Below are 26,759 nucleotides of genomic sequence, written 5' to 3' on the forward strand. Positions count from 1 at the left end.
AATTGACTCCTGAAGATATGAATCTTAGATTTGCACAGTCCTTTCCATTATTGATTTCTGCCCTAAGTGCCTCCTTCAGAACATCTGTCAGCTCAGGAAACACACTTGTTCAACTCAACTGGAAGATAAATGTAAACCTGATGCAGCTCTGTGGTGTGAGATTCCAGAATATACATCTTCCATCTTCATTGTGAAGTAGACATGATCTTTACAATATTAATTCAATGTTCAATTTTATTATTTTTTTACGTTTCTGATTTATTTGTTTTTATTATATTGTCAGTATACATGTCCCCCATTGATTACTTTTTTACACTTTATTAGTGTTTGTGTTATCTTTGCTTGCCTCTGAGCTAATTTTATAAAGTTCTTAAAGTCCTGTTCACAAAATAACAGAAAAAAAAACACAGAAAAACAGATAATAAAGGTTGAAATAAGTGCTAAAACTGAAAGCAGCCATTTCTCTGAAGATTCTAGTGAGCCAGTCTCCATAAAGTGCATGGATTGATTAACACATATCGTACAGTAGTTCCACATAGATTAAATTAATTTACTTTAAGTTTTCTATGGCAGAAATTGAATGCTATCCAAATGCTAATCAAACAGCATTTTGATATCCTCATAGGGCCTTACCAATTCTACAGCAAAAGGCTGTGAGCTTGCTGATTTGATGCTGTAATCTTAATGTATGGCCTAGTGACCCACTGCTTTGCGCTCCATCCCTGTCTCTCCTTCATTAGGAGTCTGAGCTTGCCACTTGTACTCTGTGCTCAAAGCAGGCAGTTAGAAGAATTAATGAATATTGAAGCTGCACTGCCTTCACAGGCCTGTATAGAAGCTAGGTGGTGCTGATAACTGACAAGAGTTTATTAGCATTCACAAGGGGACAGGTCACAAACTGCTCACAGATTTTCTCACTGGAGGAATGTTCATGCTGGCGTGTTGTTCTCTTTTTCCTCCAATTATGCTCTTTTCAAATGCATAAAAAACAGTCACAATGAAGTATATTTGCAGGTGCCTGGATAAAAAGTTGGCAGGCCGGGTGCATGTCTTTTCCATTTCAAAGTTTCAAACGTGCAAAGCTTTCCAAATTAGCTTTTGTTCTATCTTCAGTACCTGCCTCTAGGGCTGTAATTGGCAAGTGTTAAGCCATATTGCACTGATATCTGTTAATAGTGAATAGCAAAAACGTTGCTGGTTTGGTTTACACTTCGTAACAGTGTCTAGCAATTGTTGTGACATTAATTGCTTTGGATCTAATTGTTAATTTTCCAATAGCTTGCAATATTGTCAAAATCATCAGAGAGATTGCCACTTGTCATAAACATATTACCACTGTTTTTTTTTCCAATCCTCATCTCTGTTTTCAGCTGAATTGTAAAGGAAATCATTTGAAAACTGTCAGCCACAAACTGAGAAGTGCAAACTGGAAAAAAAGTTAACAGTTTATTTCCAAGATTGCAAACAATTTGTTTCAGTCTCAAAACTACTCTGGGTATACAGGTAATATACTCCCTGTTACCTGAGACAAGAGTGAGCAGCTTCAGAAATAGCTTTATAAATAAATAATACATTTAAAAATGGATTGTGCAGTGGCTGGAGGAAAAAGACAAGAAGTTGTTTGCATAGCACTGATGAAATAGGGTCAGAGAAGAGTGATTAACTTATTAATGCATAAAGTGGCCGTCTCCTTTCTGAGTTCATTATCAGTGAAAGACGCACTGAAGCTGCAGAGAAAAGACAATTGAACTTCTCCTGCAAGTAATAGCTTTCTCTTGAGCTTAATTAAGGAACCACACTGGCTTCAAATGAGTGAAAAGGGAACACAGATCGATCAAAACTAAAAACTAAAAACCAAGGAACCTTGTCCATTTTCGCTCTTTGATGTTAAATGAAAGTGTCATCAATTTACTATGATTTCATGTAGGATAATACATGAGTAAGTGATAAATTTATCACAAGTCAGAGGCAAGGCCACCAAATTCATCTTCATTTGGAACAAAGTGAACATTTAGAGCACAGAATTAAATTAATGTGAATTTTACATAAACACATCACATGGAAAATATTTCTTTTCTTTATAACCTCTAGCCCGTCCGTTATCACTATTGAAAACAAGGACTTACTTCATTACTGACACAAACTGTCCAATTAATTGACTATGTCAGATATTTTTAGGCGAGGTGTGAAGATAGAAATTCAATGTCTTTAAGATATGTTTAATAATAAGAGTTAATGTGCAATATCTTTTCATAGGGATAGAGGACTTGAGGTACAGTATACTACTCTGACATAAATCAGATATTTAAACCAACCAACAGTACACGTCACAGCTGATTGATTTCATATAACTTTGATTGATCAATTCATTACCTCAATTAAGAAAAGTCTCCTGCATATGCCTGAAGCTTAATGTTTTTATTACAGCAGAATATTGATAATGATTACAGGCACAATAGGGTTTGTTGTGTATTGACACTTGAGTGATGAAGGCAATCTGATTTGAAATAGATTGAGTTCTTTTATAATTTGTTTTGCAGGATACATTTTGATGTTCATTCATGCTGTGGGACTGATAACCCAATTGAATTAGAATAGCTGAGATCCAACAAGCTGAGGTAGCGTAAGCAATAATACATAATCAATGGATCTGAATGTTAAGTGCAGAACATATCAAGTGCCTGAAGGTATGGTGAAGGTATGAACCCAGAATGCAAATAAGACCATATAGTTTGTACATCCATACATGTACACTGAGAATTTGAGTTCTTCATTAGCTTCTCTGTAAGGATCTTTACCTTGCTGTGAGACAGCAGCTTGTGTATCCCAATGACCCAGCGTGAGATACCATCTACAGGTAAATACAATTTCTAGGACAACGCCTCTTCTACGTCTTCTCGGACTGGGACCCCTGCCTGTTTACTCTGGCTACGCCTATGTCTTATGCCAACCCTACCTAGGGCACTGAATTGGATCCCAATTCTCCGCAGTCAGCCCCAGCGTGACAATTTCTCTGTTTCATACCATAGTCCAAGGACTTGCTTGAAGTCTAATTGGCTATTTGGGGAAATTGGCTCTGGTGTAAGGGTTTGTTTGTGTTTACTGTATGTGTGTCCTGCGATAGATTGGCACCTCATTCAGTGTGTATCTTGCCTTGCTCCCTTTGCTTGCTAGGATAGGCTCCAGCTTCCCCATGACCCTGTTGGTGAAGGCATTAGAAAATAAGGTTTGAAAACAGATGGATAGTGATTAAGATGAAAGAAGCAGTAAAAAACACTTTTGGTTTTGAACTTTTAGCTTTTGATGAATGTCAATCCTGACTCTGCATCATATCCATATCCTTAGATATTTCTATCAACATATTGCTTCAAGGCAGCGTAGCTTCCGTATGTATCATTTGCAGGATTGTACCGTAAGTAAAATAAAACACCTTTTTGTTTTACAATTCACAAACATCATCTGCTATTCTTGGTGACCTGTCCATTACACTGTGATGTTGTGACATTTGAAAAAAAAAAACAGTGCTGCATAACAGTGGAAAAGGAAAAAAATAACAGTCATGTAAAATGTAAAATTCTATCCATTTTAGGGGATACCTTCTATGGTAAAAAATTTACAGATATTCACAACTGGAACAGGACTAATGGGGCTTTAAAGAACAGAAAAAAGGTTGTAATGTGGATAAGAAAACAAAAGGTAAATGACTCTAGTGTTAGTTTGGTTACCTTTGGTTTGTGGATTGTGTTCTGTCTGTTTGTAGGATTGACCATGTGGATTCCTGTGCATCTGTTCTTTCTGAAATAATTCAGGTTTTGCAGTCCTCTTGACCTCTAACGCACCTTTCTGAAATTGCCTCAGTGCTCGGAAACCAGCTGGTGGTCTAGTTGAAATCATGTGGTTGAATCAGATTCATGTTCCTTAAATCTGATTCTCTGGGGCACTCCTTGTAATAGCTTCATGAAATTAAGGGAAGAATAAGTCACAGTACTAGTACAGATTTTATCTTCTTTTTAATATTTCCCCAATGTTTTGTCCGATCCATTGCTACATCAGAATAACTGGAAGCATCCTGTCCTTGGAACAGTTACGATCTATCTTTGAAGGGAACAGTAGCAATGGTTATTCTGGTCATGTTTCATAGCACAGAAATGTTCTGTATGTGTTTCCAAAGAATATAGCTAACACAGTTAATTTGTAAGCTGTTATGAACAGCTCTGGACATTAATACAAAAAACAGCAACACATAATTGATTAATTTTTCCTCCCTAAATCAAAAACTATCGATTTATTGTTTTGTTATATAATTAAACACACTGGTCCAATATAGCTGGGGGTATGTCCAATGTAGCTGAATTAAAGTTTAATGTAAACAATACAGTAAGAATTATCCTGTCACTGAAGTGTACAGGAGAGAGCTTATATGTAGAGGACAGAACATGACAAAGGACTAATGGAGGTATCTCTTTTGCAGAGAAAGATCTACAGCAGGATAGCCAGTTATTGCTTGTGACACAGAAGTGAGCGGAAACATTGGTGCTATAAGACAGAGCTCACAAAAAGCACCTGTGTATGATTGTAACACTCTGATAACAGTGCAGAGAGGCTTATTAATGGAGTATAGAACTGGTGAGGCAGACAGGTACATTACTACCCTATATTACAAGACAAGGGAGTTTAATATGGATTATGGTAAAACTAAGAATGGGCTGCTTTTGATAAGACTTCTGCTATTGAAAAGTCAAGGTCAGGTTTATAAAAAAGATAACTTGCTCTTTTCTGAAACAGGTATCAACATGAATATGCTATATTTATGAATGTTAAAATATTAATAATACAATTTATTCATGTGTGTTTTTCAAGGAACTCCAATCATCATATGCACATATACTGTACTGTAATAGATTATAATTGATGTAATAGATACACTATATGTTGATATCAAGAGAGACTCTATTGGATTTAGGTCAGTTCCATGGACATGGTGCATCATCTGAAAATCTTCTGTCAAGTATTGTGAAAAGCAGAGTATGAAGGTCCAAATCAACAGCTCATATTAATAGATCTCATGCAATAAGACTTCCTAGGAGTAAACCATCCATTACCTTATACATTATACCCTAATAACCTTATGAACACGTTTCAAATAACAACACACCAAGTCTCTTAAGTTAACAGTTCATATGAGTGCCATCCACAACACTGAAATCATTGATTCTGCAAAGGTTATATTGGGCTATGTGCATAACATGAATACTATCATAATGTTAGTCTGGAAGATTAAAAGTGACACCCAAGTTTAATACGGCAAATAATCTGACCATAAGGCAACATATAAATCTAAAGTAAAGGTCCCATAGGACACCCCAATAAGGTACAGCTTATTGATTTTTGTGTCTTTTAGCTTTCTATGTTGTACAGATTTAATATAATATCAAGAGTCATGGGTTGCATATAAAAGAGGTTTGTAAAAAATCTACTGATCTTAAGACCTGAACTCTTGATCAGGTGCTTCAAATCAATTAATCCAAGATGATGAATCAGATTACTAAAACTACTTAGAAGATCTTATAATTAAAAAAAAAAATTTGCATTGAGTTGAACAGTCAGGCACATACTGTACCATGATTATCCAATGACAGGCTAAACTAACCACTGTTTTTTTTTTGCCTTTGGCAGAGTCAAAGGTGTTAATTGAATATTGACTGCAACTAACACAGTAACGTTATGCAGAGATTAAATTAAATTTAAATTGAAAGTTTGTTACAAATTTTAGATGTGCTGAAGCACATTTTTTAGATGAAATGCTAAATGCAGGTACAATCTAGTTGAATGCTGCCGTCAGTTCATGTGCAAACCTGGAGGTATTTTGTGATGAAGCCGACAAAAAAAAATCACAGGTCAAAAGTACTAGCATATACTTTAGATATTCATTATATAGAAGCATAAACTGGCATGTGAATATTGTCACATAAAGTACAAAAGAACAGCTTCTTTTGAGTTACTACAGACAGTGAATCATGTCTCAATACACAAAGGCAATGCTGTTTATCCGGTGATGAGCAGGAACTTAAAAGAAGTAATATTAGAATCTATTAAATTGAGGAGAGGAATGAAGATATTAGTTTTGAGCTGGGAAAAGAAGGGCAAGGCAGCCCATTCAGATGAGTGCACAGTCAGTTCCAATATCATGCTGTCAGATGTCTTAACTTGGGTGCAGGTTATGGTACAGGTTAGTGTCATACATGACAGGTTGATGTCATTTATATGTTCAGATGTTATTAAACTCTAAACTTCTTCATTACTGGGCAACAATACTCCACACCTCTTAGACAACTGGTGCAGAGCATGGCTGGGTATAACATCTGCATTGCAGCAGCCCTGCATCACAAGCATGCAGTGCCTTGCAGTGCACTGGCTAGTGCATGACAGTCAGCCTTTTGCAGTGAGTGTATAAAAGTCACTACTGAGACACTACAGTCTTTCTGTACTACGGTACAACCCAGTTTGTGGAAACAAGGTAGCTGAGATTTGCAGTTTCCCTTAATTCCTTCAGATCCTGATTAGTACTGAAGCATGTTAATCCAATTAAACGGTCTTGAAGGGATTCGATCTTGCAGGAGTGTGGCATTGCAGATTTCTTCCTTGCCTGCTTGCTCTGCTTTCTGCCCTTATTGATCTTCTTCAAATTGTTGCCTTATTTCAATCAATCTGAGTTTAAAGTGGAATATGATGGGTTAGGTCTCTGTAGTAGTGTAGTAGTGGTTGGTTTACTGGCCAGTTTCATTATGCAAAACAGATGTGCAGTCAGGTATTGTTGTACTGTGTTATATTATGGCAATGTAGTTTTTCACTTTTGTGCGAAACTACTTTTTTGATACATTTGATACATTTCTACTTTTATGAAAAAGTGAAGCTATAGTTTTGAACATATTTAAATGGAAGAGAACCTTTCAATTGATTCTCCACCTACTGAACAGAGCACCAGAGCAAAGATACTGTTGATATCTGCCTATGCATCTCTCTCCAACAACATTGTTATTCAAGTGCATCAGACTGGCTATAATTTTACTGGCTATCATCTGACATTGTTGAAAATGCATTAATATTTACAATGCTGTTACCTATACACAGTGCATTTTATGGCCAAAACAAATTTCTATAAGAATACTAAATAAGTTTATGTCGTTTTGGGATGTATGGTTGGGATTGTCTGTTCTTCCTATTCTTCACCCTCAGTGTGTCTGTTATTTGTTTCCTATAATAGTCTTTTTCTTTGTGTTGTTACAAGACAATTTGTACCAGTGGAGTCACTAAAATATTACAAACAAAACAGACACACAAAATATATCACTTTAATCTCAAATAGCACATTGCCATCATATGATTTATTGCTGGCAGATGAAGAAAGAGAGATGATTAACAGCAGACACAATCAAAATACATACTGTACATGTATTTTAAATGAATAATAACTTTCATAAAAAGAATGTAGCAGTGTTTTGTAAATATTCTAATTAGACATGTCATGTTTTGCCTAACCTATGATATCACGATAAGGACTACCAGTGAATTTTGCCAGTCTTTTAGTTATCACTACAGGCCTTTTCCTGCCTCAGGTTTAAATGGCAATAAGTGAGTGTGTAATTGGCTAAATCCAAACAAGTGAGAGACTCACTGTGTTACAATCCTGTGATTGGTGTTGGGGAAATTGTTGCTTGTAAATGAGATAGTTTGGAAACTTGTGTAAAAGGAATAGAATCAATAGAAACTTGACTGAATGTTGACTGAAAGTTTTTGTCACCTGAATATGTGTGCATCGTACAGTGTGTGTGCGTGTGCACGTTCCTTTTTTCACCCATTTTTGTGTATATGTGCCTGCCATTACACATAAATGTGAGGACCTCTATGTGCATTAGTGTGTGTTGTCCTGTGTTTCCCATTAAGATATTGTACAGTATGTGCTTTGATTGGAAACCTGCAGAGAGTTCTTCTTGAACCAAGGAGTTGAGAATGACCTCTCTGTCCACAGAGCCTCCTGAGGAGAGAAAAGAGAAGGGTAATTCTTATTCCCACTCTCCACAGGAAGATGTAGAGAGGGCACAAGCATTAAATAAGCAAGCAAGTCTGACACCTGACCTCATAATCAGTACAGTTTCAACAGCCAGTTTGTCTAAATCACATTTCAAGTGTGACATACTGTATGTAGAAGATTGAAAAGGAGATTGTGTCACACCCTCTGCAGCCAGAGGGCGCTCCTTCTCTGTCCTGTCCCTAGTTTCCGGTCTGTTGTCCTTCCGGTCCCTCTCTTTCCCTTGGGCTATATATTTCTGGGTTTTGCACTCTGTCCTCGCTCAGCATTGACATTCGGATGTCCTGAGACCCGCCTAGCACCAGGGTGCCCCACGTCCACTCCCTGAGGGCATAGATTTCTATACGGCATTCCTGAACTCTTTGCACTAATGAGCCCGGGCCTTTTTCCCATCTCGCCGCTACGCATATGGGTCTTTTTCCGCTCTCCTGCTCCCCACGGTTAGTCCCTTTGGACGTCAGTGACAGATTGTAGGATAGTAGGTAGAGTTAAGTGCAGGACTTGGTACATGATATCAGCTTTATAAAATATTTATTTTTTCTTTACTTTTGGAATTATTGACTTATTTTGGATTTATTTTTCAATCCTATAATCTCCATAACATGGGACAGAAGAAACAACTAAAAGATCCAGCCATTCAGAATGTGCGAAGCATAATGCATACTACAAGTTGCGTACTTCATTACACTGCATGGTAACGCAAAATAACTATTTTTTTCTAAAAAACTGATGCAGGAGTGCACTACTTTGAAAAACTGCTGGATGGCGCAGTGAATATTTAATGTGGCGTGTGGACTGTCATATGAAACACCTGGGTATGAATTCCAGCCTATGCCCAGCCCCATGGGGAAAATCTTTCTTACAAAATAAAATTTAACTTATGTACTGTTTGAAATTTGTATGAATTTTATATAACAGAGTATGTGAAATATTAAAAGTATATTAAGAATAAATAATGTAGAGCTGTTTCAAAAGATTGTAATGAAGGTGATGTTTTTTCAGGTTAACATACACATAAAATATCTATATTTGCCTTAATGCTGCTGTAATTTAATTAATGGGTAATTAGGAAACAGATCATTATAATTGATTATAAAATATATTGTATTATACTGTACATACTCTATAGTGGCTTTAAAACCATATAGTATTGTTCAAATGTATTAAAACCATACACTGTATTTAAGGACAAAAAAACACAAACAGCAAGGCCACTACACAAGTGGCAGAGCTAATATGCTAATATGGCATCTCATTGAAGCCCAGTTTACCTTTGACTAACCCAACCTGAATGATGCTGAGAATGTTGTGTGTTGCTTTTTGGTTGATCCCAATGAATTCACAGATAATTAAAGACATAACGCAGATTAGAATCCATGGATTATAGGCCCCAACCTGCAGTGCAAGCAAAACTTTCACCAGTATAGCCACACAAGGACCTCTGATCCACAAATCCTGTGGAATTATGTCAGATATTTCAAATAAATGTCTGAAACAATCAATGTTAAGGATCAGTACTTCACACTTTGGCTATGATCCAATAAAAGAGGACAATGACAAATCATATACATTATTAATGATCTGTAAAAAATATAAGAAATTGTTTGCATAGCTTATTAATTAAGATATATAGAAAATATTTGGTAATTTTCAAAGCATTATGCATATATGAAAATGAAGTAAACATTACAGATCATTAAACCTTGTTTATTCATAAAATACTAACAAAGTATTACAGATCATTAAGAAATGTTTATTAGTGAAAATACACAGACATATAAACTTACATTTACTTACATATTACATTTTTGTATATGATCAAGCAATAGTTTCATATCTGTTGTGCCTATCCTGGGGTGTGATGTCCTTTTCTTTTTGTTGTATATTACAGTATTATATTATCTGGTTGCAAATCTACATTGTGACAATCTTGTCCAGTATAAGCTTGTGGGTGAAACTGAGAAAATAATTGCTGGGTCATGACAATTGTTGTAGATAGGCTCTCTTTAATGTTCAGGAAATAAATTATTGATTCATACAAGAGAGCTTGTTTCAATGTCCTGTCATCCTAAGAATGCAATTTGGATAATGCAGTCAAATGAGAACTGAAACGACATGATATGCCCGGGCTTATGGGACATAAAGCATGTGCAAATCGCAGCCATATCAATTAAGCTTAAGTGGTGTATTGATATCAAGCCAGCTAAATAAAACAGCAGCCCAATGCCAATCAGATCAGGTGAAGAATTAGGGAGAGCATAGCCTTTTGTTTGTCTTTGGATAATGGATGTTAAGACTTTGTTTGTCTTGAAAACAGCAAAATGCAGGTTAATGTAAAGAAAACCTTTCATTGTTTTCAAGTGGTAAAACAAATGGTAGAATAATGCAGTAATGCAGTTTTACATCATAATCATAATAATAATAATAATAATAATTGCTCATACTTATATAGCACTTTTCTGGACACTCCACTCAAAGTGCTTTACAGGTAATGGGGACTCCCCTCCACCACCACCAATGTGCAGCATCCACCTGGATGATGCGACGGCAGCCATAGTGCGCCAGAACGCTCACCACACATCAGCTATCAGTGGGGAGGAGAGAAGAGCAATGAAGCCAATTCATAGATGGCGCTTATTAGGAGGCCATGATTGGTAAGGGTCAATGGGAAATTTGGCCAGGACGCCGGGGTTACACCCCTACCCTTTTCGAGAAACGCCCTGGGATTTTTAATGACCACAGAGAGTCAGGACCTCGGTTTTATGTCTCATCCGAAGGACAGCGCCTGTTTACAGTATAGTGTCCCCGTCACTACACTGGACCCACATGAGCCGCAGGGTGAGCTCCACCTGCTGGCCCCACTAACACCTCTTCCAGCAGCAACCTTAGTTATTCCCAGGAGGTCTCCCATCCAGGTACTGACCAGGCTCACACCTGCTTAGCTTCAGTGGGTTGCCAGTTTTGAATTGCAGGGTGATATGGCTGCTGGCTCATAGACAGTCTTAGAAGCCATTGTAGAGCTACTTTGCCATTCTATGTGTAGCCAAAAAATTAGACTAGGAAACATTGGCTACACAGTGACAACAACATTTCAGAGAAAAGGTAGCAATTATTTACTAAGACCAGGACAATAGACAATACTTGCTTTGCACTACAGTACAATATTAATTTGTTTCCCTGTAATTCACAATTATTAACCTTTGTCTTACTAATGGGTACATTTAGGGGATTGAAGCAAAGTGAAGCATGGACACAGAAGGTCTTTTAATATGTACTTGTGCAATGAGCTGAAAATCAAAATTGAAGCTGTAAAGTGACAAAAACTGAAGTGGTCCTATCTAGTATCTTCTATCCTTTCTTCAGATTAGAGAAATGATCAGACTGTGTTGTCCTTGGGTCTTGTTGTCAGTTTTCCTGCTGGTGCTGTATCTAGGTAATCAATGCTGCCTGACCTTTCATATCAGCCAGACAAGGAAGGCCTATGGGGGAATGTCACTTATGAAGGACAGTTTTACATGGCACCTGGGGGAACTTCTTTTGTGAACCTAACATTTCTAATATCGACTAGCTAAAGGAAAACCCACCTGACTTAAAATGTCTTTATTTCAAGGAACGAAAAGGGACTGGATCAAAGGACACAAACCCTAGAGCAGAGAGATTTTGAAGTGGTTTGAGGTGTAATATCTTATTGGTTAATACTGAGGACCTAGTTTTTATACAGTAGGTAGGTGCTTCAATGCTCCAAAAAAAGTGTGGGTCTGAAGAGAAAATCCATATTTCTATGGTGCCAGAATGTAGACAAGGTGGAGGCAACATGATCTGTTTAAACATGATTTTTTAAGCACCTTCCTTCACAGAGATGTCTGCATTTCTGAGTATGTTGTTACTTTAATATGAAACACTTCAGAAACTGTGATAAATTATATGCCCTTTTATAATACAGTATGTTTTTTTACCCGTAGAGTGTAGACTTGAACTCCCTTGTATTCTAGTTTCAACTTGTTGTTTTATACCTCTTATGACCTGTTCAGATGATTATATCTACAAATTTGAGGTATTTACTATGTGAATATGCAAGTGCATCTTCCTGGCCAGCTAAAGCTGTGAGTGCTGCTCCTGGGAGATGTTGGTAGAGGTACTGCTGGTCTGGTCTGCACAGTCAGTGCCAGAGCTCATGCTCATGGTCCACAGTTATGCTCTGCAACAATCCAAACCACAGCAGAAGTCATTGTATTGTATATATTGTACTCTACCAACAGTTCTTGAAAGCAACCTTTGAACATTGAAAATTGAAATCCAGAACAAAATAACTTGTGACATGATGAGGGACATGAAAATGTGGAGTTGATATCTTAAATTACTGTTTAAATTTCCTTCTGACCTTAAGACTTCAATACTGCAGCTAACTCTGCTTTTTGACACTCCAGTCTTGATTGTGTAGTAGTCATATACAGTAGTGACCTTACGTGGTGTCTTCCAAAACCTTTTCTACTATGTTCTGCACAACTGTATGTTACCTTTAGCCAGCAGCCATATTACCCTGCAACTCAGAACTGGATTGCCACTGAATCTACTGTAAGCGGGTGTGAGCCCAGTCAGTACCTGAATGAGAGACCGCCTTGGAAGAACTAAGGTTGCTGCTAGAAGAGGTGTTAGTGGGGCCAGCAGGGGGCGCTCACCCTGCGACTCATGTGGGTCCTAATGCCCCAGTGTAGTGACGGGGACGCTATACTGTAAACAGGCGCCGTCCTTCGGATGAGACATAAAACCGAGGTCCTGACTCTCTGTGGCATTTCTCAAAAGAGTAGGGGTGTAACCCGTATCATCGTATCATCCAGGTGGATGCTGCACATTAGTGGTGGTGGAGGGGAGTCACCATTACCTGTAAAGCGCTTTGAGAGGAATGTCCAGAAAGGGGCTATATCAGTTTAAGGAATTATTATTATTACTGTATCTATGCTTTCTGACTGAAGTGCAAAGTGTGAATACTGTACTATAAATACCAAGTAATGATAGTCTTAGCACTTAATATCTTAAAATTAATGGTTATGGAAAGAAGCATTATAAGCGTATTATTTAGGACAATCGCTTTAGTTTTCTAAACTTCCAGGAAAGACTCTTTTCTACATCAAAACAGTTGAAATTGATATTGAAAACTTAAGAGTATAGGATAAACCACCACCACCTCCACCAAAATTATTTTATTTTTATGTTTGTATCTCTAGCATCCCAATATTTCCTAAACAATTTTGGGCTGGGTCAAATTGATTATTGTGTAGATGTCAAATATGAAAAACTTAACCTGCATTGGAGGCCCACATAAAATAAAATAAAAGTGTTGCCATCTCATATTACAGTAACTATGGCAAAAGACAGGGCCATCACCAGCCAAGTGCTGTCTTTTGTTAACATGATGAAAAAAAGCACTCTCTGTTTTTAATTAGATGCCTTTGCATATGAATCTCTGGCTAACCTTTTAAAGGGCAGCTTTAGATATTAGTTAAGCTGTGCTCCTGCCTGTCTGCCTTTGTCAAAGTGACCGTGGTGCCTAAGGCAAGGCCTGGAAATATGGGAAAACTGAAGTTATTAAAGAAGACCATCTCTCTCCCTCCAACAGGCTAGAGGTTTTTTAATTACAGCACAGCGTCAATCCTAGATCAGGCAATGAGGCACTTAGCGGAGCCCCATGTCATCTCTAGTTCATGAAGTACCATATTCACCAATTAACACTTAGAAGAAGGGGGCGTGCAGACAGCCGAAGGGTTTTCATTGGTGCTAGTCAGTTCTCAGCAGTCTTGAAAATGAAGAATTCAATTATTAGTTATGAGGCTGGTGTCCTGAAGATTTTGGTGCTCATTGTCGATACATGGTTTTCTCACTCGCTTTAATCATATTAATAAAGAGTGAAGAGTCACTCTGTGAAATGGAATCTTCTATGACACATAATGAGACATACTTGGTGTGTGATATTATGTTATATAATATACAGTAAGTCAAGGAAAGACCAAGTTTATAAAAGGCTTCATTTATGACATTCATTCTCTGTTAATCAAGGTGATACACAATTCTAAATGACTATGATCCATCTATGCATTTAACCTACAGTTTTAATTTATCAGAATTCAACTACTTGCATGATATACTAAAGATCTGGCAGTGGATTATCCACTGTAGAACAATTAATACAATGATATCCTGTTGATACCCAAAGAAAAAACGTTAGTATATAGTTGCTTCTGGGTTCAGCTTTGCAAGTGGCAAATTTATAACATTCAGTCAACAATTTTGCTTTTGAAAGGTATCACCACAGCAAATAGAGTACCATAATTTCTGTTTTGGTCTACATAGCCATTAAGTAAGCAGAATAGCACTCATTGAGAGAACACAAACTAGAGTAATGGTGAGCATTATTCTTGCATCTTTGTGTAGAGTTATTTAGATTATTATTTGGATTTCCATGAGTTAGGCACTTTTACAATAAGAGCACAAGCAGAAATTGGAGAAAGTGGCCAGTAGGAAAAAAGATTTCTTTTTGGAGGGGTTTAGAATTAATTCAGTGCTTGTCAGGGTCTGTCTCAGTTCATGTCAGACTTTTTGCTATGTAGAGGGGTTCCTGCTGAGCGTTAATATCCTGTCCCTCTTTTATCTCCTTCTATCACAGCAGCACCTACGTACCCTCCTGAGCACTCAGAGCACTTCAAGCCATGTCGGGACAAGGATCTGGCCTACTGTCTGAATGAGGGCGAGTGCTTCGTCATTGAGACCCTAACAGGATCCCACAAGCACTGCAGGTAAGAGCAGAGGCAAATGCAGGATCAGCGAAAAATGTATAAAATTAGGTCTCCCATGGATCTAAGGAATTACTGTTCCAAAGAATCATTCCAGACATATAATCTTTATTTCCATATTTTCCCTTTCTAAGAATGCTCTAAGTACCAGGAAATATCTTCCGGCTTTTTACAATGCTGTCAGCTTCTTCCATTAATGAGGCCTTAACAACTAATTAAAAGCTGACTGTATCTGTGTGAAAGAGATTTATCACTTGAAGGGCTTTGCTCCTTTAATACTTCTGAAGGGTTATGATTCAGCTTTTGAAGTTGTGAAATGTCTAATAATGCACTTCACCTGCATCAGATCTTCCCCTCCGTACATTTCTATTTGCCTGAGAGTTGCTGTGGGCCACGCTTTTGAAGAATGTGTAATTACACTTTGGTGGGTGAGATTATTTTGGATGGAACTTGAGCTATTAAAGTTCATTTAGAATTAGTATCGAGCATTTAGCAAAGACCAAAGAGCAGGACTGAAAATCAAGAGGCTAAAATAGACAAGTTCAGGCAACTGTGTGACTCCTGTTCTTAATTGCTCAGCAATTATCGGTGGAGCTATTTGTTTGGCCTGTGTATTTGACTTTAGCTTGAAGATGTATTATAGTTTCTGAACCTATATTGTAATTAGCTTTCACTGTGTAATTGTTTATGTAACCTGAAGACTAAAAGCCTTATGTTTAAAGTTGCTTAGCTCTACATTACAGTTACCAAAGACTTTGAGCACTTTGAGAAGGTTGTTGTGCTGTAATCAGAAACCTCTAGGACTTCAAGAAACAATGTCCAATTGTCTGTATTTGGCAGTACCAAATGAATAAAGTACAGTAGACTGGTGCATGCACTTCTGGAATTTACTGTAAAAGAAAATGTATTGTTTCTGTGATAACAATGTGGTATGCGTCAAGTATTTTACTGTCCAATAAGAGAGCATATACTAGTAGGTACTTCTTTTTCTGTTCCCTATGCCTACTCATAGTAGGGAAATAGAAAGTGCCAGGTGTATATGCATACTTCAAATGCATTAAATATAATCTCAATAGGAAATTATGCATACTGTATATGAGAAACATGACGTTGTGTTTCCTTTCTTTTCTTTTTGGCATGGAATAAATTCCTTACCTCTTCCTTTGCAGTGTTATTTAATTGTACATAAGTCAAATCAAGACAAGCATCTTGCAAGCAGCAACTAAAATAAAGTTCTGAAGGATTGGATTTAAGAGTGGAGTATCAGCAAATTGAATTTTCATTGCTAAGCTGGTTTATTCACCTGATAAGGATTCTTCTCTCTCACTCCAACGTCCCCTGACCTCCAATCACTCCTGACACAATTTTTTCATCCAGGAATGAAAAGCAGTGATGAATTTCGAGAGGCTGCCAATGCCCTGCGTCTGTTTTCCTCACAAGGTGGCTCTACACAGATAATTGACAAGATGCAATTAGATGCATTTTTTGTCTACTGCATGTTGCATCAGAGGACTCAAAATGCACACAATTTTAAATAATGGGGGTGATGCCTGGATAAGAATATTCAATTCCTGTGGTGCTGGTAAGCAGGAAGGGAGGGGTGCAGCCACTGTTACAGGATAAAGATCAGAGGGAACAGAAACAGAAACATTATGTTTGATGTCAAGTGATGTGAGGTGATTCCCAAAGTGTAAAGCTTCCTCGGAATTTTAGCTTTTTGGTGACATCTTAAAATCCAAGGCTAATATATCAGTGTTCAGACTACATTAGAAGCTTTTAATCATTTAATCAGCCTCATTTGTCAGAAGAAAGTCCTAAGAACACTAAAGAAGTGTCTAAGACATAAACGTCTTAATCCAGCAACATTGAATTAGAATTTAAATAAATCTCTGGTCCTTATGCTGCAGTGCAGACATTTTTTCTGCCCATGATCTCCAGGCAAGCCGATGTGAAGTTCTCCATTTGTACCCCCCTCCTCTGTTGTTGCAGTTACCATGACAACAGCCCCTTTGCTTTATTACTGTGGGTACTGGAGTTGTCAGTGGCAAAGATGTGGCCTCGGTCTGTCAGAATTCCAATAGGACCTGTCAACATTTTAACGAAGGTATAAAAAGGAAACAAACTCCAAGGTGAGCTCAGTGAGATAAAAGGAAGAATGTCAGCATTTATTACTGTTGCCATGATCTGGTGCCGCAGATTTCAATGATTGTGAAATTTATATACTGTACATCTTGATTGTATTGGTCCGAGACATACTGTATGCTGTCTTTCCTTTGTCTAATAATAGGCAAATGAACGGCAGCATACTGTACATTATACAATATTATTTACTAATAATAGTAAAATTTACTGTATGAGTGCACTTGACCAGTGCATTTTGCATCTAGTACTGTACCATCTATGTGGCTCAATAGGCTTTTGGTTTCACATATATAAGTAAAGGATTAAATAAATGGTAGTGCCTACAAAAAATGTAGCCTTGGAGTAGCAAAGAAACTATGAAGGATAGGTTTCAGATTTATTTAGACTTCTGATAACCTTTAGTGATTTAAACGCTTACTTCTTCCAGGCTCTTACAGAAAAAGTCATTGTAGCTTTTTTTAAAGGACATAAAGATAAGTGTAATGTAGCAGATCTTCCCTTTGGTGGTGTGCCCTTCACTGTGTTCATGTCTGTTATCGGTTATGAAGCTGTCAGCCTGTCGTGTGTAGTGCATTGGAACTGGGTAGAAAATATTTTTTAGCAGCAGCTTGTTATGAGGAAGAGTTTGCAGGGTGATTGCAAGCTTCTGTTCTTGATTTTCTGGTAGTGAGAATAATTTTCCAAAACTATCGTCATGCCACTCCTAAAAAACGCTATCTTGTGATCACTGCTACGTGCAAGACTTGATGGAATTATGAAACTGTAAGCTACCTTTTGTTTATGTTTATAGTGTGTTCAATTAATTAATTGTGGAATAGGTTACTAGTTGCTGCGGCTGATAACCGTGAAGGCAGGACCATACCTTTCCTGTGTTCCATTCTTGAAAACCCCTTACAAAGAGCTCCTCTGCACTGTTTCTTAATTGATTTTATTTCTCCCAGCTTTGGCTAAATGTGTGCTTTTTAGTTTAGTGTTTGTGTGTGTGGAAGAAAAATAATTGTTAGAGTGAAAACATTTTTGCTAAAACCCATAATAGAAAATTACACCGAAATAACAATGAATAGGACTTTGAAGGCCAAATTCTTTGGGCAAGTCGTGCTTCACTTTGTGAATGCAACTCCTGGTAAACCAGTGCATGAATGCTTGTGCAGTGACACAAGACCTTTTATTAGCTTTCCACACAGCCACATCATTCTTATTCTTACCTCTCAAAGCACAGCGGTTTAAATCATGGTAAATCGGCACAGGAATGACCATGCAGCCTCCCAAGGCATTCAGACAAAGCAAGACAACAGCCTGCTCATTGCATTTTAAACCAAGGCGCCATTCATCTGCAGTTGAAAAGGAGTTTCATCACAATTTTATATGCATTTTGTCTTATATCACTTCAATTCCATTTGTTTCTGTGGCAGTTCCAGAATTTCTGCAGCAGGTATGTGGTTGTTTGATGCAGATTCCCTTTTCACATTATGGATGCTAAAGCACTTTTAAAATTGTTGGACCAGCCTCTGCAGTTTCTAAACTTTTTCTCCACACTGCTAAATAGTCACAGCACGTTTTTCTATGACTAATGATGATTAGTCATAGAAACTTTTTACCTTTGATTGTTAAAACAATGATCTGCCAAAGTTAACCACAAATAAGTCAACCAGTAAACCACAAAAAGACCACAAAGTTATACTGTATAGTGTTTCAATTACCTGACTGACAAAATACTGTTTAGTGATACTGTCAGTTAAGTTACAGTATATTTTGCCATAAGTGTACAATTCTCAGAATTAAAAAAATACAAAATAAAAGTGCGATGAGTGGGTAACACCACAGTGACATATCATTTTGTCTGTAATGACCAAGGAATCGAAGCACATCAGAGAGAATACAGGTTCGATCTGAACAAAGAATTATTACATTACCAATTTTGGAATACCATAATCCCAGGTTATATCATCCATAGCACCATGCCTCAGAAACAGTTTAGTATATTTGTTTTCATTCAGAAAAAAATATTTCGTTTTTTGATGATTAACTGCTATCCTGCTTGTGGGAAATCGATAGAGCATATGTAGAAATAGACTGAAACTGACTTTTCAATGGTCAATTCCCACATTTGCAATGTCATGTTAGACAGCTGGATATGCAAAGTGATTCCATTGTCATTGTATGCAGGTGGATCCTAGATTCAAACCACTCCCACATACTGTACTGTACCACTCTGAGCATCCTAGCTGTACAGCCCACACAAGAATCAAAGGGAGTGAATTAAGAGTACCATGCTTTTTATTCATGTTCGGTTTAGGTAGCAGTTTGCCTGCTGCTTTGTGAGTTCATAAAAATCTTGCAGATGGCTTTGTAGGTCACCTCTACATAGGTCCCATTCTTCTCAGCTGGTCATTTTTCTGAGCATCTGTACATTATCTGTAGATTCGACACCTGGAAACAATTCCAAACTGTATAAGACTAGCAAATCCTTGTGAGCCCTCTGAGTCTGCACATCTCTAAGTTCTCAAACTCTAGGCTTGACTCGTTCCCTTTTAATAAAATTATAGTGAAGAGTATGTCTTCTCCAACTAAATGGCAATCTTACCCAACAAGAAAGGTGATTTTGACATGTTTATTAACATGTCCAGAATCATATGTCAACTGGTGACTCGAGACAATTGCTTTCTCCTTACTTACAGGTTTCAGGTTACAGACTAGGAGAAAAAAAACGATTCCATGGTGTCTATTTTTCTTTAATTCCTCTATTTCCCATTTTCTACAATAACTGAAACCTGCACTGCTTGACTTCAGAATTACTTTGAGGGAAAGGAAAAAAAAGAGTTTTAAGTAATATTATGTCTGAATGATTAAGGACATGTTACAGTAATTAAATTATTTTGTACAGGGAGATTTCTTACAGAACAACTATGTTTACTACATGTCTACAATGCATTTTGTTCTATAACACTGAGGTGATAGTGGGATGTCTTAAAACATAACTTTGCTGAAGCAAAAAACAACAACAAAAATTCCAGAATGTTATTTACAATGTTAACAATGTTCTTGTTCAATGTACAATGTTCTTGCACATAAAATAAACCTATGCACATTTTGAAACCACAAAATAAATCATATTAATGCAGATGATATCCATGTGATAGGCCTACCTTTCCTTGGGTTGCTGTTGCCACAATGGAAAGAAAAAAAATACAGTGAAATGAGAATTTGTTTAAGCAAAGTGCTGTACTATACACATAAAGAAAACTTACTCTTGCAATCCAACATGAACAATCACTGTGAATCTCTTTATACTGTTCAAACTTACACTTTATGAAACGGATGGGGAATGTGGCTCTCACCTTTTACCAATTAGTAAAATAACTAACTAATTCACAATTAACTACTTCACCTCATGTGAATCTATTGTATATGGAAATGATAGAGGCCCAAACAACTCACAATTTCTGGCATGCCACAATCCTCTTTTAGCACAGTGTTTTTGTTGCTTTTTGAGCCAGAAAAGTTTTAATTTGTCATACATGTAACTGCATCAAATCTCAGTGTACCTTACAAAATCGTAAGTCCAAACGTATTCATAAAGGCATATTTATATAATATAATACTCACTTGTATTTTATATTTCAATGATGATCTTTCAAAGTAAAAAATAATGAGTGAAGAAGCTCAAGGGATAAAAATATGCCGTTATATATTTTGTGGTCCAAGCTGTGTAATCATACAGTATCTGCCAGTCATGATTATACATGCCAGTCATGTCAGTCTAACACTATGCAATGTGATTGATATATAAAGTATATCCGTATGTTGGTGCTTGGTGAGATGGGATGCTCTTTTCTCCTGAAGATGAATCTTCTTACAAGAGTACCCTGTGAAGAAGAGTATCATCATATAAAATTTACTTACAGTATATGAATCTGTAGCATAATGGACTTGATCTAGATACTGTACATGCACTTCAGTACCTATCAGTTTATTTGCACTGTAGTCTGTTGAAACTACTGGCTTTTGGATGCTAACTGTAGATTTATTCTGTACAGTATCTAGATCAAGTCAGGACAGTGATTATATGAGAAGGTTTCTAATTGTCTCTGATGAAGCCTGTCCATCCTTCCTTCCAAGTAAACCATTGTCTGAAGCACCCTTCTGGTTGGTGACAGGGAAAAGGTACAGTAGATCATTGCTTAGTATTATGGCAGCTTCACCTATTCTGAAGAATCAGGAGTTTGAACCACAACTTGACTTTCCTATGAAGCTCCTAACAATTGCTATTTAGATAGCAAGTCTTTGAGAGAAACTCTGAGAAACTGTGCCATTTCCAAAACCTTCATATACTAATGATAATACTTGGATGTTTGCTGAATTCTAAAGTTGTCTGTTTTTTTTTCACTTTTGTGCCTTATTAAAGAAATATATGAGAAATTCCTAACAGTAATTTGAAATATTGTGCTGTCAGAAGAAAATGGGAATTTTAATCAGTAAGAATCTTTAAATGATCTCTGCTTTTGCAGTAATGGATTTATTGCATATGCGAATGCTGCATATTACAAATGTGTTTCTGAGACAGGGATTTACATCTGAGGTCTTGCCATGTATATTATATTTCCAATAATCCAAAAGTGACTTTTTAATTAATATAGCTAACAATCTTTGATACCATTTGAAATGATGCTGGGAAAAAAGCAAGAACTAAATTCACTCACTATCCACTATCCAAGCAAATTACTTTTTTTGGCATTTCAAATGTATACACAGGTTGTTGGAAAACCCTGGGGGAGGCTGAATTTTGCAATTTAACTCTGGTGCCAATACCAGCTCCTTTATGGATTGAGGATACAGTCCATATCACCTACCAGATGGTGTCCATCTGGCATAGGGATGTTATTCCTGGTTGCAGTGGTTTTAATTCAGGATCTTGATTCTATAACGTGTGTAACCGTGTGTACTGTTATCATCTCTTGTTGGTCAACTGATGGTTATTTCAATGAGTATCTAACTGTCTATGCCATTTCTGCTTTTCAAAAATTTCCCAAAACACTCATCACATTTAAAACCCCCTATTCCAAAGTGGGATAAGTATATTTGTATTTTATGGCCCAAAAGTTATGTTGCATTCTTCTTGTAGCATTACCTTTTGTATTAAAATGGCAGGACAATGAGCTTAAACACCTTTTGCTTCACTAAAGTAGTAGTAAAGCTTGGATCTAAAAAAGGCAGCTTTCATCTGATCCACTTCTAGCTGTAAAATGTCAAATACCTGACATTGCCAGTTGAACTTACTAGACAGTCTGCCTAGCAGGCTTATTGTGCAACATTGCCTCTTGTGGCCTTCCTAAGCATCACAAAGCTCAGTAAGAGATGCAGTATTCCTTTTCCTATTATTAATATATAGACAATAATTATGCACAGAATGATCTGGAAAATCTGTGTACAATGTCTTCATTCTCCCTGTCCTGATGTGAAAGCTGTAGTTGTGAGACAAAGTTGTTTGCATTATCAGATTTCCCATAACTGGGAACTATAAAAATTAATGACCATTCCAAGTTAAAAAGGGGAACGTACTGTACCTGTACTTCTGGTGTAGATGCTGGCATCTCTTTACCTGGAATTATCTGTAACAAGCATACCATGGACATAAAAAAATAATTGCAAACTTCAGCCATATAAAACAGAGATATGGGAAATTGATATCAACTTAGAAGAAACAATAATCTTACCCTAGGCAAGTAAACACCTAGCCACAATATTAAATTCTGGCTTGGTTAAAGCTTTCATCTTATTTTTTAAAATTGCAAATTGCAAATTGCAAGAAGTGTCTTGCCAAATGTTCTGTTATCAATTGTTCCAGTTTTTTGTACTGATATTTTTCTGATACCAATTTCTATTGCTAGTGTAGTTGGTTATAAATCTTTAAGTTACTTCAATTGTGTGTTTAAAATGTATTCTCTTCCGTTATTTGGCTGAAAAATCTAAATAGGTACAGTCAGAACAGTTTTCTCCTTTCCGAAGGCATTTGAATACCCGTCACATTTTATTAGTGCTTTGTTGACAGCTTACATTTCACCATAGCTTTTAAAACAAGTGCCTCAAGTGTTCTATTTAGTGGACATACTATCATATTTACACATACTGTAATAAGTTCATCATCTTATAACAGGACATTATGTATTATAATAAACTTCACTTACAATGTGAAACAGGGAAATACAGTCTGTAGTTCAATTCATTTAAACAATTTCTCGTAATATGCTTTCCCATATGTTTAAAACACTATCTTGTGTTACAGGTACATGTACTGTTACAGGTGTATCTGAAAAATGGTCCAACTATTTACAATAATTCTTGAAAAAGAAATGATAAATTATACTGAAAAATCTGAAATGCTCAGATTTCTCCTTTTGAACATCAATCATACAGGTTTATCTTGACATTTGTTGTGGTGTTTATTTTCATGTTATAGCATTACATGTACAATTTGAATTCTTTACATTCTTGCATTTTCACAGAACATTTAAGATATAATAAAAGCAGGAATCTAAAAAATTGTGAAAATTGTTCTGTATCTGTCAATACCAGGATCCCGTCAACTGAACTTGTACAGCAGCTCAACACATTCTGAGAGAATGGCAGGTCTTAGAGCCGAATACTGTAGTACATTGTGCCTGGATCGGAGCCAAAAATGTCAGGGACACAGAGGCCAGGACCAGAAGAAAGTAACACTGAAATCCTGAACCACAGGGAATGTTCTCCATGCATAAACTCAGCTTCAATTAATAAACTCAGTTCATTCCAACAGCCTCTTTAATTCCCCACTCAAACCAAAATGCACTACAAGAAGAATTTCCTGTTTTTGTAACTGGAGGTGTGTCCCAGGGCAGGTGGATTGGCTAATGGAGGGCCCATAGTGAATGCAGGGATATGTCTGCAATCCCACACCACTCAATCAATCAGGCATCATTCCTGGCATGATGTGAGAAGAGCAGAAGTACAAAATTACCTTACCGTGGAGATTCACTGCTCTTACTGCATAACAGTAAAAAAAAATATCCAGCATGTGAATGCTTGCAACTACATTTCAAGTGGAATGGTGCTTTAGGGTGATATCGTTTAGTGATAGGACTACTCTCAAAGATACAACTTTGTTTCTCATTTATAGACATTGACTGCAGTTCCTCTGCGTTTTTGTAACTAAGTGTAAGGGCTGCTATCTCTCTTGAAATCACCTCATAATAGGCACTAGATCAGAGAAGAAAACAAATATTAATGAGTTTTTTTTAGGTTTCCATTCTTCTGTTGTTTGTAAATGTTGTTTTTAAATGTTCTGTTGTTTTTAAAACCTGTCCTGAGGGATAGGATGCCATGATTGTCTTCAGACATATCTCCTGCAGGTGAGGATGATTTGCAGAATGTAAAGAGCTAAACATTTTTCAAAATGATTTTTTTCCAATTTTTTGACAGACATTAGTGAGTTGTGGGGAGGGATTTTAATATTACAGAAAATATTACAGTTCTCCAAAAACAGGTTATTATTTTACAATTAATTAAGTTTTTGTAATCAAGAAGGTTGTTTTTTATTTTTTGTAGCATATCATTATTAAATGCAACCTATTTTGTCCCATGCTATAAATCCAAGTGAGAATTTTGATGTTGTGTGGTTTTTGCTACCCATATTGATAACCGCATATGAACACTTGAGCACAGAAGACTTCTTAGGAATCAAAGTCTGACTTTATATTCATTGTAATTCCAATTGTTTTGACTTTTTGCTTACCCTGATTCCATCGCTTAAGCTGTAAAATCTTTGTTATTCATGGTTAGATTCAAATCACAAAATAAAAAATTGTTAAAGAATTAATGTTTCAACATTTGTCTCCTTTAGTGCCGAAGACAGTAAGGTTTAAGACAGAAACACTAGAAAAGTAGGAGTACTATAAAAGAGCAGATATCTATCAACAACACTATGACATTGTTGTCAAGGTAAAAAGGAGACCATCAGAGGAGGAAGAAAAAGAGAAAATCTTTCTGAAATACACGTGTAATGCTACAGTACTTCCATGATTCTCTCATTTTATTCTAGTAGTTTGTATTAATGATATATAATCAATTTTATATATAATCAGATTCACAATTGTAACCTTGCATTTTGCTTTCATATTTCAAGAAGAACTGTAGCTACAGTACAAACCATGCATGTTATGTGAAAAATACAATTTGCGTATTTTCTTTTCAATTTAACCCAGCGATAGCACTTACTTGCATTACAGTTTGTCTTTAAGAGAGCTTCTCTTTGTCATTAATTCATTTAGTGAAACTAAGTTGATTTGTTGACACTAGTGCTTGTTATTCCTGATTCTGAGAGTACTGTATACTAAATTTGTGTTTCTCTCAAATAACAGTCTGTACAAGCTGTCCAATAGGATACAAGTTCAGGTGGGTGAGTTTTCAATACAACGATTGAAAACTACATTACAATAAATTGTTAGACTTTTAGACAATTGTAGAACTTTCTGTAATTAGTAATGAACATGTAAATAATGACAAAATTACAATAAACTAGCAAAATGAATATTTTGCACACAGTTTTCATCAACTTCCATGAACACAAGACAGGTCGGCAAACCATTATTTTTCACTATAGGCTGTTATACTCAAAAAGATCATTCTGAAACAGAAATTGACAGCTGTGACTTGTCTATTATACTTTACTTGTTTTGTTGGTAAGATGATGGGCATACTGTAGATGTTCTGTCTCTGTTTAAACTGGACTTAACCTGAAAAGGTAGATAGGGCAGGTGTGATGTTCCACTTAATGAATCTCTTTACCCAGAGAGACACATGATCAGAGGCATATTTTTAGTGAGTCAGTCGGCTGTCATATGGACGTGAGCCAAGCTCACCATACAATACAGCAAACCCTCTCACATGGAGCTAGGTTGAGGATGATTCATGAAACTGGCACAGGTTGCCACTGAACATATTCATGCAGCTGTCACAGACAGAGAGCAGGAGGTGGAGCTGGGTTGCAATTTCCAGGTACAGTATGCCCTTGACTTATTAATTTGAACTAAATCTAAGAACAAAAAATATACTACAAAATACTGCAGCAGTAAAATGCTAGCATTGAAAGAAAGGAAAACGTACAGTTTACTGTACGTGTGAGTATCTTCACATTGATAAGACAGACAGGGTGTAATTTTAGGGTGCAGAGGTTCTAAACAGAAAAGCAGTGCAACTCAAATATTGTACATGTCTCACATAACTATAGCCCAACAGAATGTGCTGCTGAAGTTCTGAGCCCACAATGAGGTACAGTATTATTATAAATTTTGTGACAAAACTGGACAAAACTGGAGAATCCATCATCCTGTTAGAAAATCAAAACCTGTGCACATACACTTGCCCCCCGACACTAGTAACACTGCAAATATCTGCAGCCTGTTTGTTCCTATAGGTCACCAGCAGTGGTGGGTGAATTCCATTTGCATCTAGATGACATACAGTAAACTAGATTCAAAATAGTCCCCTCTTAATTTAAGGACTTAACCTGTACTCTGGACAGAGGTCTTAAGAACATGAGGCGGTCCTTTAATCAGAGTCCACAGATTTCATCCTCTCACCTTTGTAGCCTAGAAGCTTATCACCAGCAGTACCATTATACAAACACACAAATCAAGGAAACATCTAAGCATCTTATTGTATCACAATCTTTGTCTGGTTTTTAAATTAGCACATTTTAGATAAGC

General features: G+C 36.7%; 1 protein-coding gene across 1 annotated transcript in view; it reads left to right on the top strand.

Moving 5' to 3' along the window:
• LOC102690192 (pro-neuregulin-3, membrane-bound isoform) overlaps positions 1-26,759 on the top strand; it is a 424,542-nt gene that overhangs the window by 220,737 nt on the left and 177,046 nt on the right. Inside the window, exon 2 of the mRNA XM_015347880.2 lies at positions 14,751-14,880. Coding sequence (XP_015203366.1) covers positions 14,751-14,880 — 130 coding nt within the window. The remainder of the gene's footprint in view (positions 1-14,750; positions 14,881-26,759) is intronic.

This window comes from Lepisosteus oculatus, chromosome 4 (assembly GCF_040954835.1).
Source record: "Lepisosteus oculatus isolate fLepOcu1 chromosome 4, fLepOcu1.hap2, whole genome shotgun sequence".
NCBI lineage: Eukaryota > Metazoa > Chordata > Actinopteri > Semionotiformes > Lepisosteidae > Lepisosteus > Lepisosteus oculatus.